Source organism: Carcharodon carcharias, chromosome 19, assembly GCF_017639515.1.
Source record: "Carcharodon carcharias isolate sCarCar2 chromosome 19, sCarCar2.pri, whole genome shotgun sequence".
Taxonomy (NCBI): domain Eukaryota; kingdom Metazoa; phylum Chordata; class Chondrichthyes; order Lamniformes; family Lamnidae; genus Carcharodon; species Carcharodon carcharias.
The window spans coordinates 18,518,276-18,532,614 of record NC_054485.1 but is presented as its reverse complement, the minus strand read 5'-3'; the positions used below and the strand labels follow the sequence as shown (position 1 = coordinate 18,532,614).

Genomic DNA, 14,339 nt, shown 5'->3' with positions numbered 1-14,339 from the left:
CTTTCTGATAAACTTCCACTATTTCTTCCTTTATACCCTGTCCTACTGTGTGGTAACTGTTCGGGAGCCTGAATATCACTTCCACAAGTGACTTCTTGCATTTATCATTTCCCATCTCTACCCAACCGCTTCTACATAGTGGTTTCCTGAATTTAGGTCAACCCTCTCTATTGTGCTAATCCGATCATGAATTAACAGAGCCACCCTTCCATCTTTTCCCGGCTTCCTGTCCTTCCTAAAATTCACTACCCTTCAATATTCAGGTCCCAATCTATGTCATCCTGCAGCCATATCTCTGTAATGGCTATCAGAATGTACTTAATTATTCCTATTTGCGCCATCAGTTCATCTGTTTTGTTTTGAATGCAACGTGCATTCAGATACAGAGACTTTAGTTTTGTCCTTATATTAGTTTTGTAACCTCTAGTCTTAACTACTGATTTACTTAAGATTTGTACTCTCTGTCCCTTCCTGTCATGGTCTATCATTTCCAATGCCTTTCTCTCTTGCCTTGCCTCTGCTCTTTGATTTATCACATCTTCCCAAATTTGATCCCTTGCCCCCACTATTTAGTTTAAAACCCTTTCTATTTTCCTAGTTATGTAGCTTGCTAGAACACTGGTCCCAGCATGATACAAGTATAGGCCATCCCAACAATATAGCCCCCATTTTCCCCAGTACTGGCTCCAGTGCCCCACAAACCGGAATCCACTTCTACCACACCTGAGCCAAGCATTAATTTTTCTAATCTTATTTGCCCTATATCAATTTTACACGTAGCTCAGGTAATAATCCAGAGATTACCTTTGAGATCTGCTTCTTAATTTGGTGCCTAGCTCCTCAAAGGACTATGCAGAATCTCTTTCCTTGTCCTGCCTATGTCGTTGGTACCTACGTGGACCACAACAACTGGATCCTCCCCCTCCCACTGTAAGTTCCTCTCCAGGCCCGAGTAGATGTCCCGAACCATGGGTAGGCAACACAGCTTTTTGGACTCTTGTTCTTTGTTGTAAAGTGTCAATCCCCTTCACTATATTGTCCCCTATTACTACTACATTCTTTTTTTCACCTCCCCCCACTTGAATGGCTTCCTGTACCATGGCCAGTCTACTCATTCACTCTGAAGACCTCACTTTCGTTCACACAGGTTGTAGGCACCTCAAACCCATTTGACAACTGCAAAGCCTAAGGCTCTTCCACTGCTGTCTGCTCGGTTCTGTTACCTGCCTCACTCATGGTCACATCCTCCTGTCCCTCCCCGCTGACTGCCTACTGGTACAAAGTGTCCTGGTATCTCTCTCCCTCCCTGATATTGCGCAGTGTCTGCAGTTCGCCTTCCACATTAATAATCCTAATCCAGGATTCCTCTAGCTGCTTGCACTTTCTGCAAATGTGTTTGGCCTGGATCGTGTTGGATCCAGAAGCACCCACATTCCACAGTTACAGAACCACACCTGTCCTGCCATTGTTAGTTATCTTATTTAACTAATTTAATTCCTTTCTTAATTAATTTAGAATAATTCCTATGTATTTCATAATTTACTGTGCTTATTAAATGCTAGTAACGCCTATAACTAAATTACACATTTCTTAATACCTAATTAGATTATCAGTTACTCACCAACCAGTTCCTTCTGCTGCACCAAATAAAAGTAGAAAAAAAGGAGCAACTCCTCACCCTCACCAAACTCGTATCAGCTCACTCTGTTTGCAATCGGCACACCCCCTCCCAATCCCGCCTTCCCCACCAGTTTTCCCCCCACCACCCCTCGCCAGGTTGGCTCCATCCCTCCCATCTGGACCAGACACAAAGCACTCCTCCTCCCTGAAGCGGTTCCCACAGCCAGCATATGCCAGGCATGACAGCTGGGAAATACTTGGTACCTTTATTTGCCGCTGGATGATGTCCCGGGTTATATTAAGCGGCTCCATTGCTCTCCGCTCAGAAGATCACAGGGTGAATTGTATCTGTTGCTCTAACCGTGCTGTAGCTCACCACCAGGCTTTACACAGAGAGCAGAAATAGAGAAATAGCCCACATTTAATCCCGGCAAGGAAGAGCACACAACACAGGAATCTGAAAGAAAAGACAGCAGGGCACCTGAAACAACAATTCGGGAATCAGTGGAGAACAGCATCTTTCACTAACAGAATAATAATGTGCATTTATATTGCACCTTTAATGTAATAAAACTTCCCGAGGTACTTTACAGCAGCATTGTCACGCAAAATTTGGCACTATGCCACATGCGATATTAGAACCAGTGACCAAAAGCTTGCTCAAAGAGATAGGTTTTAATTAGAGTCTTAAAACAGAAAGTCGAGATAGAAAGGTGGAGAGGATTAGGGTGGGGATTCTAGAGTTGAGGGCCTAGACAGCCAAAGGCATGGTCACAATGGTGGGTCAATGCAATTCAGGAACGTGCAAGAAGCCAGAATTGGATGAAAACAAGAGATTTCACAGTGAGAAGGGGAAAAGGACAGCAAGGGTTTAGAGCATAATGATGGGAACATAAAAATTGGCTCCCAAACTGGCAAAGAGAAAGGGCACGAGAGGGTGGGGCGGAAGAGACAGAGGTGACGATAGGGTAGGGGAACGACAATGCCATGGAAATTTGAGGGGAATGGCAACAAGGTGGGAGGGGATTTCATGTGGGACAGTGATGGGGGGGTGCATGTGTCGGGGGGACGGCACGAGAGGGGGACAGCATGAGGGGGGGGTGCCGGGGAAATGGCACGAAGTGGGGGGAGGGGTGCCGGGGGTGGAACGGCACGGTGGGGTGGAGAGACAGCATGAGGGGGGTTGTCGTGAGGGTCGAGGGGACGGCACGAGGGTCGGGCGGGGGGGGGGGGGGGGGGGGGGGGGGGGCACACACAGGGGGTGAGGCGAGGGTCGGGGGGACGACACACCGGGGGGTGAGGCGAGGGTCGGGGGGGGCGGCACACGGGGGGGTGAGGAGAGGGTCGGGGGGGACGACAACACGGGGGGGGGGAGCGAGGGGTCGGGGGGACGACACAGGGCGGGGTGAGGAGGGGTGTCGGTGGGGGGGTCGGGGACGACACACGGGGGGGTTGAGGAGGGGGGTCGGGAGGGGGGGGGGGAGACACCGGGGGGGTGAGGAGGGGGTAGGGGGGACGACACACGGGGGGGTGAGTAGGAGGGGTCGGGGGGACGACACACGGGTGGGGTGAGGACGGGGGTCGGGGGGCGGGGACACACGGGGGGGGTGAGGAGGAGTGGTCGGGGGGGACGACACTCGGGCGGGGGGGAGGGGTAGGAGAGGGAGGGGAGGGGGGGGGACGAGACGGAGGGACGAGAGGGGGGGGAGGAGAACGGGGAGGGTGGAGAGGGGGGGGACGACTGAGAAGGGTGGGGACGAGGAGAGGGTCGGGGGGAGAGAGGGGGTCGACAGGGGAGGGGGGGGGGGAGGGGAGGAGAGGGACGGGGGGGGGGGGGGAGGGGGAGGGGTCGGGGGGGACAAGAGAGAGGGTGGTCGGGGGGATGAGGAGAGACGGGGGGGGACGAGGAGAGGGTCGGGGGGACTGAGAGAGTGGGGGGGCTGAGGAGAGGGTCGGGGGGACGAGGAGACGGGGGGGTGAGGAGGGGTCGGGGGCGAGGAGAGTCGGGGGGGGTGAGGAGAGGGTCGGGGGGACGAGGAGTGGGACGGGGAGAGGGTCGGGTGGGGACTAGGAGGAGAGGGTCGGGGGGGACGAGGAGAGGGTCGGGGGGACGAGGAGAGGGTCGGGGGGGACGAGGAGAGGGTGGGGGGGACGAGGAGAGGGTCGGGGGGGACGAGGAGAGGGTCGGGGGGGACGAGGAGAGGGTCGGGGGGGACGAGGAGAGGGTCGGGGGGGACGAGGAGAGGGTCGGGGGGGACGAGGAGAGGGTCGGGGGGGACGAGGAGAGGGTCGGGGGGACGAGGAGAGGGTCGGGGGGGACGAGGAGAGGGTCGGGGGGGACGAGGAGAGGGTCGGGGGGGACGAGGAGAGGGTCGGGGGGACGAGGAGAGGGTCGGGGGGGACGAGGAAGGAGGGTCGGGGGGGACGAGGAGAGGGTCGGGGGGGACGAGGAGAGGGTCGGGGGGGACGAGGAGAGGGTCGGGGGGGACGAGGAGAGGGTCGGGGGGGACGAGGAGAGGGTCGGGGAGGGACGAGGAGAGGGTCGGGGGGGACGAGGAGAGGGTCGGGGGGGACGAGGAGAGGGTCGGGGGGACGAGGAGAGGGTCGGGGGGGACGAGGAGAGGGTCGGGGGGACGAGGAGAGGGTCGGGGGGGACGAGGAGAGGGTCGGGGGGGACGAGAGAGAGGGTCGGGCGGGGACGAGGAGAGGGTCGGGGGGGACGAGGAGAGGGTCGGGGGGGACGAGGAGAGGGTCGGGGGGGACGAGGAGAGGGTCGGGGGGGACGAGGAGAGGGTCGGGGGGGACGAGGAGAGGGTCGGGGGGGACGAGGAGAGGGTCGGGGGGACGAGGAGAGGGTCGGGGGGGACGAGGAGAGGGTCGGGGGGGACGAGGAGAGGGTCGGGGGGGACGAGGAGAGGGTCGGGGGGACTGAGGAGAGGGTCGGGGGGACTGAGGAGAGGGTCGGGGGGACTGAGGAGAGGGTCGGGGGGACTGAGGAGAGGGTCGGGGGGACGAGGAGAGGGTCGGGGGGGACGAGGAGAGGGTCGGGAGGGGGACGAGGAGAGGGTCGGGGGGAGAGGAGAGGGTCGGGGGGGACGAGGAGAGGGTCGGGGGGGAGGAGAGGGTCGGGGGACGAGGAGAGGTCGGGGGGGACGAGGAGAGGGTCGGGGGGGACGAGGAGAGGGTCGGGGGGACGAGGAGAGGGTCGGGGGGAAGAGGAGAGGGTCGGGGGGAAGAGGAGAGGGTCGGGGGGGACGAGGAGAGGGTCGGGGGGGACGAGGAGAGGGTCGGGGGGGACGAGGAGAGGGACGGGGGGACGAGGAGAGGGTCGGGGGGACGAGGAGAGGGTCGGGGGGACGAGGAGAGGGTCGGGGGGGACGAGGAGAGGGTCGGGAGGGGACGAGGACCCCTGAGAGGGTCGGGGGGGACGAGGAGAGGGTCGGGGGGGAGAGGAGAGGGTCGGGGGGGACGAGGAGAGGGTCGGGGGGGACGAGGAGCGGGTCGGAGGGGGACGAGCGAGAGGGTCGGGGGGGACGAGGAGAGGGTCGGGGGGACGAGGAGAGGGTCGGGGGGACGAGGAGAGGGTCGGGGGGGACGAGGAGAGGGTCGGGGGGACGAGGAGGGCGGGGGGGCGTGGAGAGGGTCGGGGGGGACGAGGCAGAGGGTCGGGGGGACGAGGAGAGGGTCGGGGGGACGAGGAGAGGTCGTCGGGGGGGACGAGGAGAGGGTCGGGGGGGACGAGGAGAGGGTCGGGGGGGACGAGGAGAGGGTGGGGGCGAGACGAGAGGGGACGAGGAGATGGTCGGGGGGGGGGGGACGAGGAGCGGGTCGGGGGGACGACTAGGAGAGGGTCGGGGGGGACGAGGAGAGGGTCGGGGGGACGAGGAGAGGGTCGGGGGGGACGAGGAGAGGGTCGGGGGGGACGAGGAGAGTTCGGGGGGGTCGAGGAGGGGGGAGGGTCGGGGACGAGGAGAGGGACGGGGGGGGAGGGGGGACGGGGGGGACGAGGAGAGGTCGGGGGGGGACGAGGAGGGGACGGGGGGGACGAGGAGAGGGGACGGGGGGGACGAGGAGGGGTCGAGGGGGGGACGAGAGGGTCGGGGGGACGAGGAGAGGGACGGGGGGGACGAGGAGAGGGGGGACGAGGAGGAGGGGGGGGGGGACGAGGAGAGGGTCGGGGGGGACGAGGAGAGGGGGGGGGGGACGAGGGTCGGGGGGGACGGGGAGGGGGACGAGGAGGGTCGGGGGCGAGGAGTCGGGGGGGGGGGGACGAGGAGAGGGTCGGGGGGGACGAGGAGAGGGTCGGGGGGGACGAGGAGAGGGTCGGGGGGGACGAGGAGAGGGTCGGGGGGACGAGGAGAGGGTCGGGGGGGACGAGGAGAGGGTCGGGGGGGACGAGGAGAGGGTCGGGAGGCGAGGAGAGGGTCGGGGGGGACGAGGAGAGGGTCGGGGGGGACGAGGAGAGGGTCGGGAGGGGACGAGGAGAGGGTCGGGGGGGACGAGGAGAGGGTCGGGGGGACGAGGAGAGGGTCGGGGGGGACGAGGAGGAGGGTCGGGGGGGACGAGGAGAGGGTCGGGGGGGACGAGGAGAGGGTCGGGGGGGACGAAGGAGAGAGGGGGGACGAGGAAGAGGGTCGGGGGGGACGAGGAGAGGGTCGGGGGGGACGAGGAGAGGGTCGGGGGGGACGAGGGAGAGGTCGGGGGGACGAGGAGAGGGTTCGGGGGGGACGAGGAGAGGGTCGGGGGGGACGAGAGGAGAGGGTCGGGGGGGACGAGGAGAGGGTCGGGGGGGACGAGGAGAGGGTCGGGGGGGACGAGGAGAGGGTCGGGGGGGACGAGGAGAGGGTCGGGGGGGACGAGGAGAGGGTCGGGGGGGACGAGGAGAGGGTCGGGGGGGACGAGGAGAGGGTCGGGGGGGACGAGGAGAGGGTCGGGGGGGACGAGGAGAGGGTCGGGGGGGACGAGGAGAGGGTCGGGGGACGAGGAGAGGGTCGGGGGGGACGAGGAGAGGGTCGGGGGGGACGAGGAGAGGGTCGGGGGGGACGAGGAGAGGGTCGGGGGGGACGAGGAGAGGGTCGGGGGGGGACGAGGAGAGGGTCGGGGGGGACGAGGAGAGGGTCGGGGGGGACGAGGAGAGGGTCGGGGGGGGACGAGGAGAGGGTCGGGGGGGACGAGGAGAGGGTCGGGGGGGACGAGGAGAGGGTCGGGGGGGACGAGGAGAGGGTCGGGGGGGACGAGGAGAGGGTCGGGGGGGACGAGGAGAGGGTCGGGGGGGACGAGGAGAGGGTCGGGGGGGACGAGGAGAGGGTCGGGGGACGAGGAGAGGGTCGGGGGGGACGAGGAGAGGGTCGGGGGGGACGAGGAGAGGGGTCGGGGGGGGACGAGGAGAGGGTCGGGGGGGACGAGGAGAGGGGTCGGGGGGGACGAGGAGAGGGTCGGGGGGGACGAGGAGAGGGTCGGGGGGGACGAGGAGAGGGTCGGGGGGGACGAGGAGAGGGTCGGGGGGACGAGGAGAGGGTCGGGGGGGACGAGGAGAGGGTCGGGGGGGACGAGGAGAGGGTCGGGGGGGACGAGGAGAGGGTCGGGGGGGACGAGGAGAGGGTCGGGGGGGACGAGGAGAGGGTCGGGGGGGACGAGGAGAGGGTCGGGGGGGACGAGGAGAGGGTCGGGGGGGGACGAGGAGAGGGTCGGGGGGGACGAGGAGAGGGTCGGGGGGGACGAGGAGAGGGTCGGGGGGACGAGGAGAGGGTCGGGGGGGACGAGGAGAGGGTCGGGGGGGACGAGGAGAGGGTCGGGGGGGACGAGGAGAGGGTCGGGGGGGACGAGGAGAGGGTCGGGGGGGACGAGGAGAGGGTCGGGGGGGACGAGGAGAGGGTCGGGGGGGGACGAGGAGAGGGTCGGGGGGGACGAGGAGAGGGTCGGGGGGGACGAGGAGAGGGTCGGGGGGACGAGGAGAGGGTCGGGGGGGACGAGGAGAGGGTCGGGGGGGACGAGGAGAGGGTCGGGGGGGACGAGGAGAGGGTCGGGGGGGACGAGGAGAGGGTCGGGGGGGACGAGGAGAGGGTCGGGGGGGACGAAGGAGAGGGTCGGGGGGGACGAGGAGAGGGTCGGGGGGGACGAGGAGAGGGTCGGGGGGGACGAGGAGAGGGTCGGGGGGGACGAGGAGAGGGTCGGGGGGGACGAGGAGAGGGTCGGGGGGGACGAGGAGAGGGTCGGGGGGGACGAGGAGAGGGTCGGGGGGGACGAGGAGAGGGTCGGGGGGGACGAGGAGAGGGTCGGGGGGGACGAGGAGAGGGTCGGGGGGGACGAGGAGAGGGTCGGGGGGGACGAGGAGAGGGTCGGGGGGGACGAGGAGAGGGTCGGGGGGGACGAGGAGAGGGTCGGGGGGGACGAGGAGAGGGTCGGGGGGGACGAGGAGAGGGTCGGGGGGGACGAGGAGAGGGTCGGGGGGGACGAGGAGAGGGTCGGGGGGACGAGGAGAGGGTCGGGGGGACGAGGAGAGGGTCGGGGGGGACGAGGAGAGGGTCGGGGGGGACGAGGAGAGGGTCGGGGGGACGAGGAGAGGGTCGGGGGGGACGAGGAGAGGGTCGGGGGGGACGAGGAGAGGGTCGGGGGGACGAGGAGAGGGTCGGGGGGGACGAGGAGAGGGTCGGGGGGGACGAGGAGAGGGTCGGGGGGGACGAGGAGAGGGTCGGGGGGGACGAGGAGAGGGTCGGGGGGGACGAGGAGAGGGTCGGGGGGGACGAGGAGAGGGTCGGGGGGGACGAGGAGAGGGTCGGGGGGGACGAGGAGAGGGTCGGGGGGGACGAGGAGAGGGTCGGGGGGGACGAGGAGAGGGTCGGGGGGGACGAGGAGAGGGTCGGGGGGGACGAGGCGAGGGTCGGGGGGAAGAGGAGAGGGTCGGGGGGACGAGGAGAGGGTCGGGGGGGACGAGGAGAGGGTCGGGGGGGACGAGGAGAGGGTCGGGGGGGACGAGGAGAGGGTCGGGGGGGACGAGGAGAGGGTCGGGGGGGACGAGGAGAGGGTCGTCGGCGGGGGGGACGGGGGGGGGGGGGGGGGGGACGAGGGGGTGGGGGGGCGAGGGTCGGGGGGGTACGACGAGGAGGAGGGCGAGGAGAGGGGGACGAGAGAGGAGAGGAGAGACGGGAAGGACAGGGTGACGAGGAGGGACGGGGGGGAGACGAGGTCGGGGTCGACGAGGACGGGGGGGACGGGACCGTCGGGGGACGTGGACGGGCGAGGGAACGAGGAGGCGGGGACGGGGGGAGAGGGAGGGTGGGGGGACGGGACGAGGGTCGGGGGCGACGAGGAGAGGAGCGAGGGGAGAGGGACGAGGGGGACGAGGAGAGAGGTGGGGGACGAGGACGGGGGGGAACGGAGGAGAGGGTCGGGGGAGGACGAGGGGACGAGGTGGGGGTGGGGGGGAGGGACGAGAGGGGGAGGGGGGGGAGAGGGGTAGGGGCGGGGGGGACGAGGAGGGGTGGGGGTGGGGGACGTGAGAGGGTCGGGGGGGAGGAGGAGAGGTCGGGTCGGGGGAGGGGGGAGAGGGTCGGGGGGGACGACGACGAGGGACGGGGGGGAGGAGAGGAGAGGGTCGGGGGGGGGGGGGGAGGGGGGAGAGTCGGGGGACGGGGGGAGAGGGTCGGCGGGGATCGGAGGGGGGTCGTGGAGGAGAGGGGGGACGAGGGGGGGGACGGAGAAGAGGGTCGGGGGGGGGGAGGAGAGGGAGGGGGGAGGAGGGGTCGGGAGGAGAGGGTCGGGGGGGGAGGAGGGTCGGGGGGAGGGTCGGGGTCGGGAGGACGAGGAGTCGGTTCGGGGGACGGGGGGGGTCGGGGGGGTCGGGGGGGGCGGGGGGGTGAGGAGTCGGGGGGGGACGAGGAGAGGGTCGGGGGGGACGAGGAGAGGGGTCGGGGGAGGACGAGGAGAGGGTCGGGAGGGGACGAGGAGAGGGTCGGGGGGGACGAGGAGAGGGTCGGGGGGACGAGGAGAGGGTCGGGGGGGACGAGGAGGGGTCGGGGGGGACGAGGAGAGGGTCGGGGGGACGAGGAGAGGGTGAGGGTCGGGGGGACGAGGAGAGGGTCGGGGGGGACGAGGAGAGGGTCGGGGGGGACGAGGAGAGGGTCGGGGGGACGAGGAGAGGGTCGGGGGGGACGAGGAGAGGGTCGGGGGGGACGAGGAGAGGGTCGGGGGGGACGAGGAGAGGGTCGGGCAGGGACGAGGAGAGGGTCGGGGGGGACGAGGAGAGGGTCGGGGGGGACGAGGAGAGGGTCGGGGGGGACGAGGAGAGGGTCGGGGGGGACGAGGAGAGGGTCGGGGGGGACGAGGAGAGGGTCGGGGGGGACGAGGAGAGGGTCGGGGGGGACGAGGAGAGGGTCGGGGGGGACGAGGAGAGGGTCGGGGGGGACGAGGAGAGGGTCGGGGGGGGACGAGGAGAGGGTCGGGGGGGACGAGGAGAGGGTCGGGGGGGACGAGGAGAGGGTCGGGGGGGACGAGGAGAGGGTCGGGGGGACGAGGAGAGGGTCGGGGGGGACGAGGAGAGGGTCGGGGGGGACGAGGAGAGGGTCGGGGGGACGAGGAGAGGGTCGGGGGGACGAGGAGAGGGTCGGGGGGGACGAGGAGAGGGTCGGGGGGGACGAGGAGAGGGTCGGGGGGGACGAGGAGAGGGTCGGGGGGGACGAGGAGAGGGTCGGGGGGGACGAGGAGAGGGTCGGGGGGGACGAGGAGAGGGTCGGGGGGGACGAGGAGAGGGTCGGGGGGGACGAGGAGAGGGTCGGGGGGGACGAGGAGAGGGTCGGGGGGACGAGGAGAGGGTCGGGGGGGACGAGGAGAGGGTCGGGGGGGACGAGGAGAGGGTCGGGGGGGACGAGGAGAGGGTCGGGGGGGACGAGGAGAGGGTCGGGGGGGACGAGGAGAGGGTCGGGGGGACGAGGAGAGGGTCGGGGGGGACGAGGAGAGGGTCGGGGGGGACGAGGAGAGGGTCGGGGGGACGAGGAGAGGGTCGGGGGGGACGAGGAGAGGGTCGGGGGGGACGAGGAGAGGGTCGGGGGGGACGAGGAGAGGGTCGGGGGGGACGAGGAGAGGGTCGGGGGGGACGAGGAGAGGGTCGGGGGGGACGAGGAGAGGGTCGGGGGGGACGAGGAGAGGGTCGGGGGGGACGAGGAGAGGGTCGGGGGGGACGAGGAGAGGGTCGGGGGGGACGAGGAGAGGGTCGGGGGGGACGAGGAGAGGGTCGGGGGGACGAGGAGAGGGTCGGGGGGGACGAGGAGAGGGTCGGGGGGGACGAGGAGAGGGTCGGGGGGGACGAGGAGAGGGTCGGGGGGGACGAGGAGAGGGTCGGGGGGACGAGGAGAGGGTCGGGGGGGACGAGGAGAGGGTCGGGGGGGACGAGGAGAGGGTCGGGGGGGACGAGGAGAGGGTCGGGGGGGGACGAGGAGAGGGTCGGGGGGGACGAGGAGAGGGTCGGGGGGGACGAGGAGAGGGTCGGGGGGGACGAGGAGAGGGTCGGGGGGGACGAGGAGAGGGTCGGGGGGGACGAGGAGAGGGTCGGGGGGGACGAGGAGAGGGTCGGGGGGGACGAGGAGAGGGTCGGGGGGGACGAGGAGAGGGTCGGGGGGGACGAGGAGAGGGTCGGGGGGGACGAGGAGAGGGTCGGGGGGACGAGGAGAGGGTCGGGGGGACGAGGAGAGGGTCGGGGGGGACGAGGAGAGGGTCGGGGGGGACGAGGAGAGGGTCGGGGGGGACGAGGAGAGGGTCGGGGGGGACGAGGAGAGGGTCGGGGGGGACGAGGAGAGGGTCGGGGGGGACGAGGAGAGGGTCGGGGGGGACGAGGAGAGGGTCGGGGGGGACGAGGAGAGGGTCGGGGGGGACGAGGAGAGGGTCGGGGGGACGAGGAGAGGGTCGGGGGGGACGAGGAGAGGGTCGGGGGGGACGAGGAGAGGGTCGGGGGGGACGAGGAGAGGGTCGGGGGGGACGAGGAGAGGGTCGGGGGGGACGAGGAGAGGGTCGGGGGGGACGAGGAGAGGGTCGGGGGGGACGAGGAGAGGGTCGGGGGGGACGAGGAGAGGGTCGGGGGGGGACGAGGAGAGGGTCGGGGGGACGAGGAGAGGGTCGGGGGGGACGAGGAGAGGGTCGGGGGGGACGAGGAGAGGGTCGGGGGGGACGAGGAGAGGGTCGGGGGGGACGAGGAGAGGGTCGGGGGGGACGAGGAGAGGGTCGGGGGGGACGAGGAGAGGGTCGGGGGGGTGAGGAGAGGGTCGGGGGGGTGAGGAGAGGGTCGGGGGGGTGAGGAGAGGGTCGGGGGGGTGAGGAGAGGGTCGGGGGGTGAGGAGAGGGTCGGGGGGGTGAGGAGAGGGTCGGGGGGGTGAGGAGAGGGTCGGGGGGACGACACACGGGGGGTGAGGAGAGGGTCGGGGGGATGAGGAGAGGGTCGGGGGGATGAGGAGAGGGTCGGGGGGATGAGGAGAGGGTCGGGGGGATGAGGAGAGGAGAGGGGGGACGACACACGGGGGGGTGAGGAGAGGGTCGGGGGGATGAGGAGAGGGTCGGGGGGATGAGGAGAGGGTCGGGGGGATGAGGAGAGGGTCGGGGGGACGACACACGGGGGGATGAGGAGAGGGTCGGGGGGATGAGGAGAGGGTCGGGGGGACGACACACGGGGGGGTGAGGAGAGGGTCGGGGGGACGACACACGGTGGGGATGAGGAGAGGGTCGGGGGGATGAGGAGAGGGTCGGGGGGACGACACACGGGGGGGTGAGGAGAGGGTCGGGGGGACGACACACGGTGGGGATGAGGAGAGGGTCGGGGGGACGACACACGGGGGGGTGAGGAGAGGGTCGGGGGGATGAGGAGAGGGTCGGGGGGACGACACACGGGGGGGTGAGGAGAGGGTCGGGGGGACGACACACGGGGGGGTGAGGAGAGGGTCGGGGGGACGACACACGGTGGGGATGAGGAGAGGGTCGGGGGGTCGACACACGGGGGGGTGAGGCGAGGGTCGGGGGGGTGAGGAGAGGATCGGGGGGACGACACACGGGGGGGGATGAGGAGAGGGTCGGGGGGACGACACACGGGTGGGATGAGGAGAGGGTCGGGGGGACGACACACGGGGGGTGAGGCGAGGGTCGGGGGGACGACACACGGGGGTTGAGGGTCGGGGGGACGACATGGGTGGGGGTCGGGGGGATTGTGTCTGGGTGACGGAGACGCGGTGGGATGGGGGGCGGGCGGGTGTTGGGGATTGAATGGCGAGTTGCCAACTAGTGTTTACCATTACCGGCCGCCTCCGCTGGGCCCCGAGCAGTCACCACTCGCAGTCCTAGAGCTTGAGGCCGCTGGCAGGCCGCAGTCTCGAGCTCTGTTAGAAGTCGCTCAGTGACATTGACTGGCGGGTCCGAGGAACCAGTCTTACCTGCCGCTTCTGTAACCGCCTCCATGTAGCCACTGAGTGCGCGGTTCCCTTCCTCAGGCCGGTCCCCAGTCCCGGCTCCGCTAGGCCGCTCTCCGCGCACACAAACTACGTCACCACGCTCGCCCCGCCTACCATGCACTGACTGACAGCGGCGCTGTCCAATCACTGACTGGTTCCCGCCCCATACAGCTAGGTAGGTCAATCAGAGCGACTGTGGAGTCAGGCCTGCTATATAATTACGGTGGGCGTGGCCAGAGGCATCCTGGGAAATGATGTTTGGAACAGTGGAAACCATGGAAACAGGGACTGGATCCCTGGACTGAATCCTTGAAACCAGGTCTGGATCCCCGAAAACCAGAACTGGATTAACGGACTGGATCTCAGGGAAACTAGAACTGGATTCCAGGACTGGATCCCGCAGCCGGAACGGGATCACATGCGGCGGAAACTGTACCTCAGAACTGGATCCCAAGAGGAAACTAGGGGAGACTAGATCTGAAACACAGGAAAATGAAGAATGAATCCCAGTGAAAGCAGAAACTGATTTCCCAGCAGCAATGGACGTAATGCCCTCATCCCAATGGCATCGACTGGAGCTGCCAAACTAAGCGTCTATCACTTGGGCAAGAGCAGAACACTGCAGATGCTGGAAATCTGAAATAAAGACAGAAAATGCTGGAAATACTCAGCAGGCCTGGTAGCATCTGTGGAGAGAGAAACAGTTAATGGGGAGAAGGTGGGAGAATGGGGTTGAGAAACTTGTCAGCCATAATTGAATGGTGGAGCAGACTCGATAGGTCGAATGGCCTATTTTCTGCTCCTATGTCTTATGGTCTTATGCTTCATCGCAACAACCTTTTATCAATCATCGACCTGAAACATTAACTCTGTTTCCCTCTCCACAGATGCTGCCAGACCTACTGAATATTTCCAGCATTTTTTGTCGATCACTTGGGACTGGATTCCTGGCAAATGAGGGCTGGGCACCAGTGAACCAGAACTTCATATGAGAACACAAACTCAGGGAAACCTGAGCCTTGTCACTTGCAGCCCCAGCCTTCACACTGACAAAACCAGTGGAGAGAATAGAGGCAGTGAGTCATTATTTTCCATTTCCTGTGGCTTTCCATAGACTGCACTCATCTTTTCTGAAAGAGCATTCATTGTTTTTTGTAAGGACAGAAGGAATCATTCTCCCTCCTGGAAAACCTCCATTATACAACTCCATTCTCTGTTCCTTAATAGGGATTAAGGAGCCTGTGAAATTAAGGGTAATGGTAATGGGAAATAGTTAACAGCACTCTGGTGAAA

At 67.3% G+C, this 14,339-nt stretch overlaps 1 protein-coding gene across 2 annotated transcripts in view; it reads right to left on the bottom strand.

Annotated features, from left to right (window-relative positions):
- Window positions 1-13,170, bottom strand: part of wdtc1 (WD and tetratricopeptide repeats 1) — a 55,043-nt gene extending 41,873 nt beyond the window's left edge. Inside the window, exons 1-2 of one of the 2 annotated variants that reach the window (XM_041212129.1) lie at window positions 13,029-13,170; window positions 1,885-2,077 (exon numbers count right to left, since the gene is read on the bottom strand). In XM_041212129.1, coding sequence (XP_041068063.1) covers window positions 1,885-1,932 — 48 coding nt within the window. In that variant the 5' untranslated portion in view covers window positions 1,933-2,077; window positions 13,029-13,170. Of the gene's footprint in view, window positions 1-1,884; window positions 2,102-13,028 lie in introns of both variants that reach the window. The other variant, XM_041212130.1, reaches the window with a different exon arrangement.
- Between the last annotated feature and the right edge of the window lie 1,169 nt (window positions 13,171-14,339).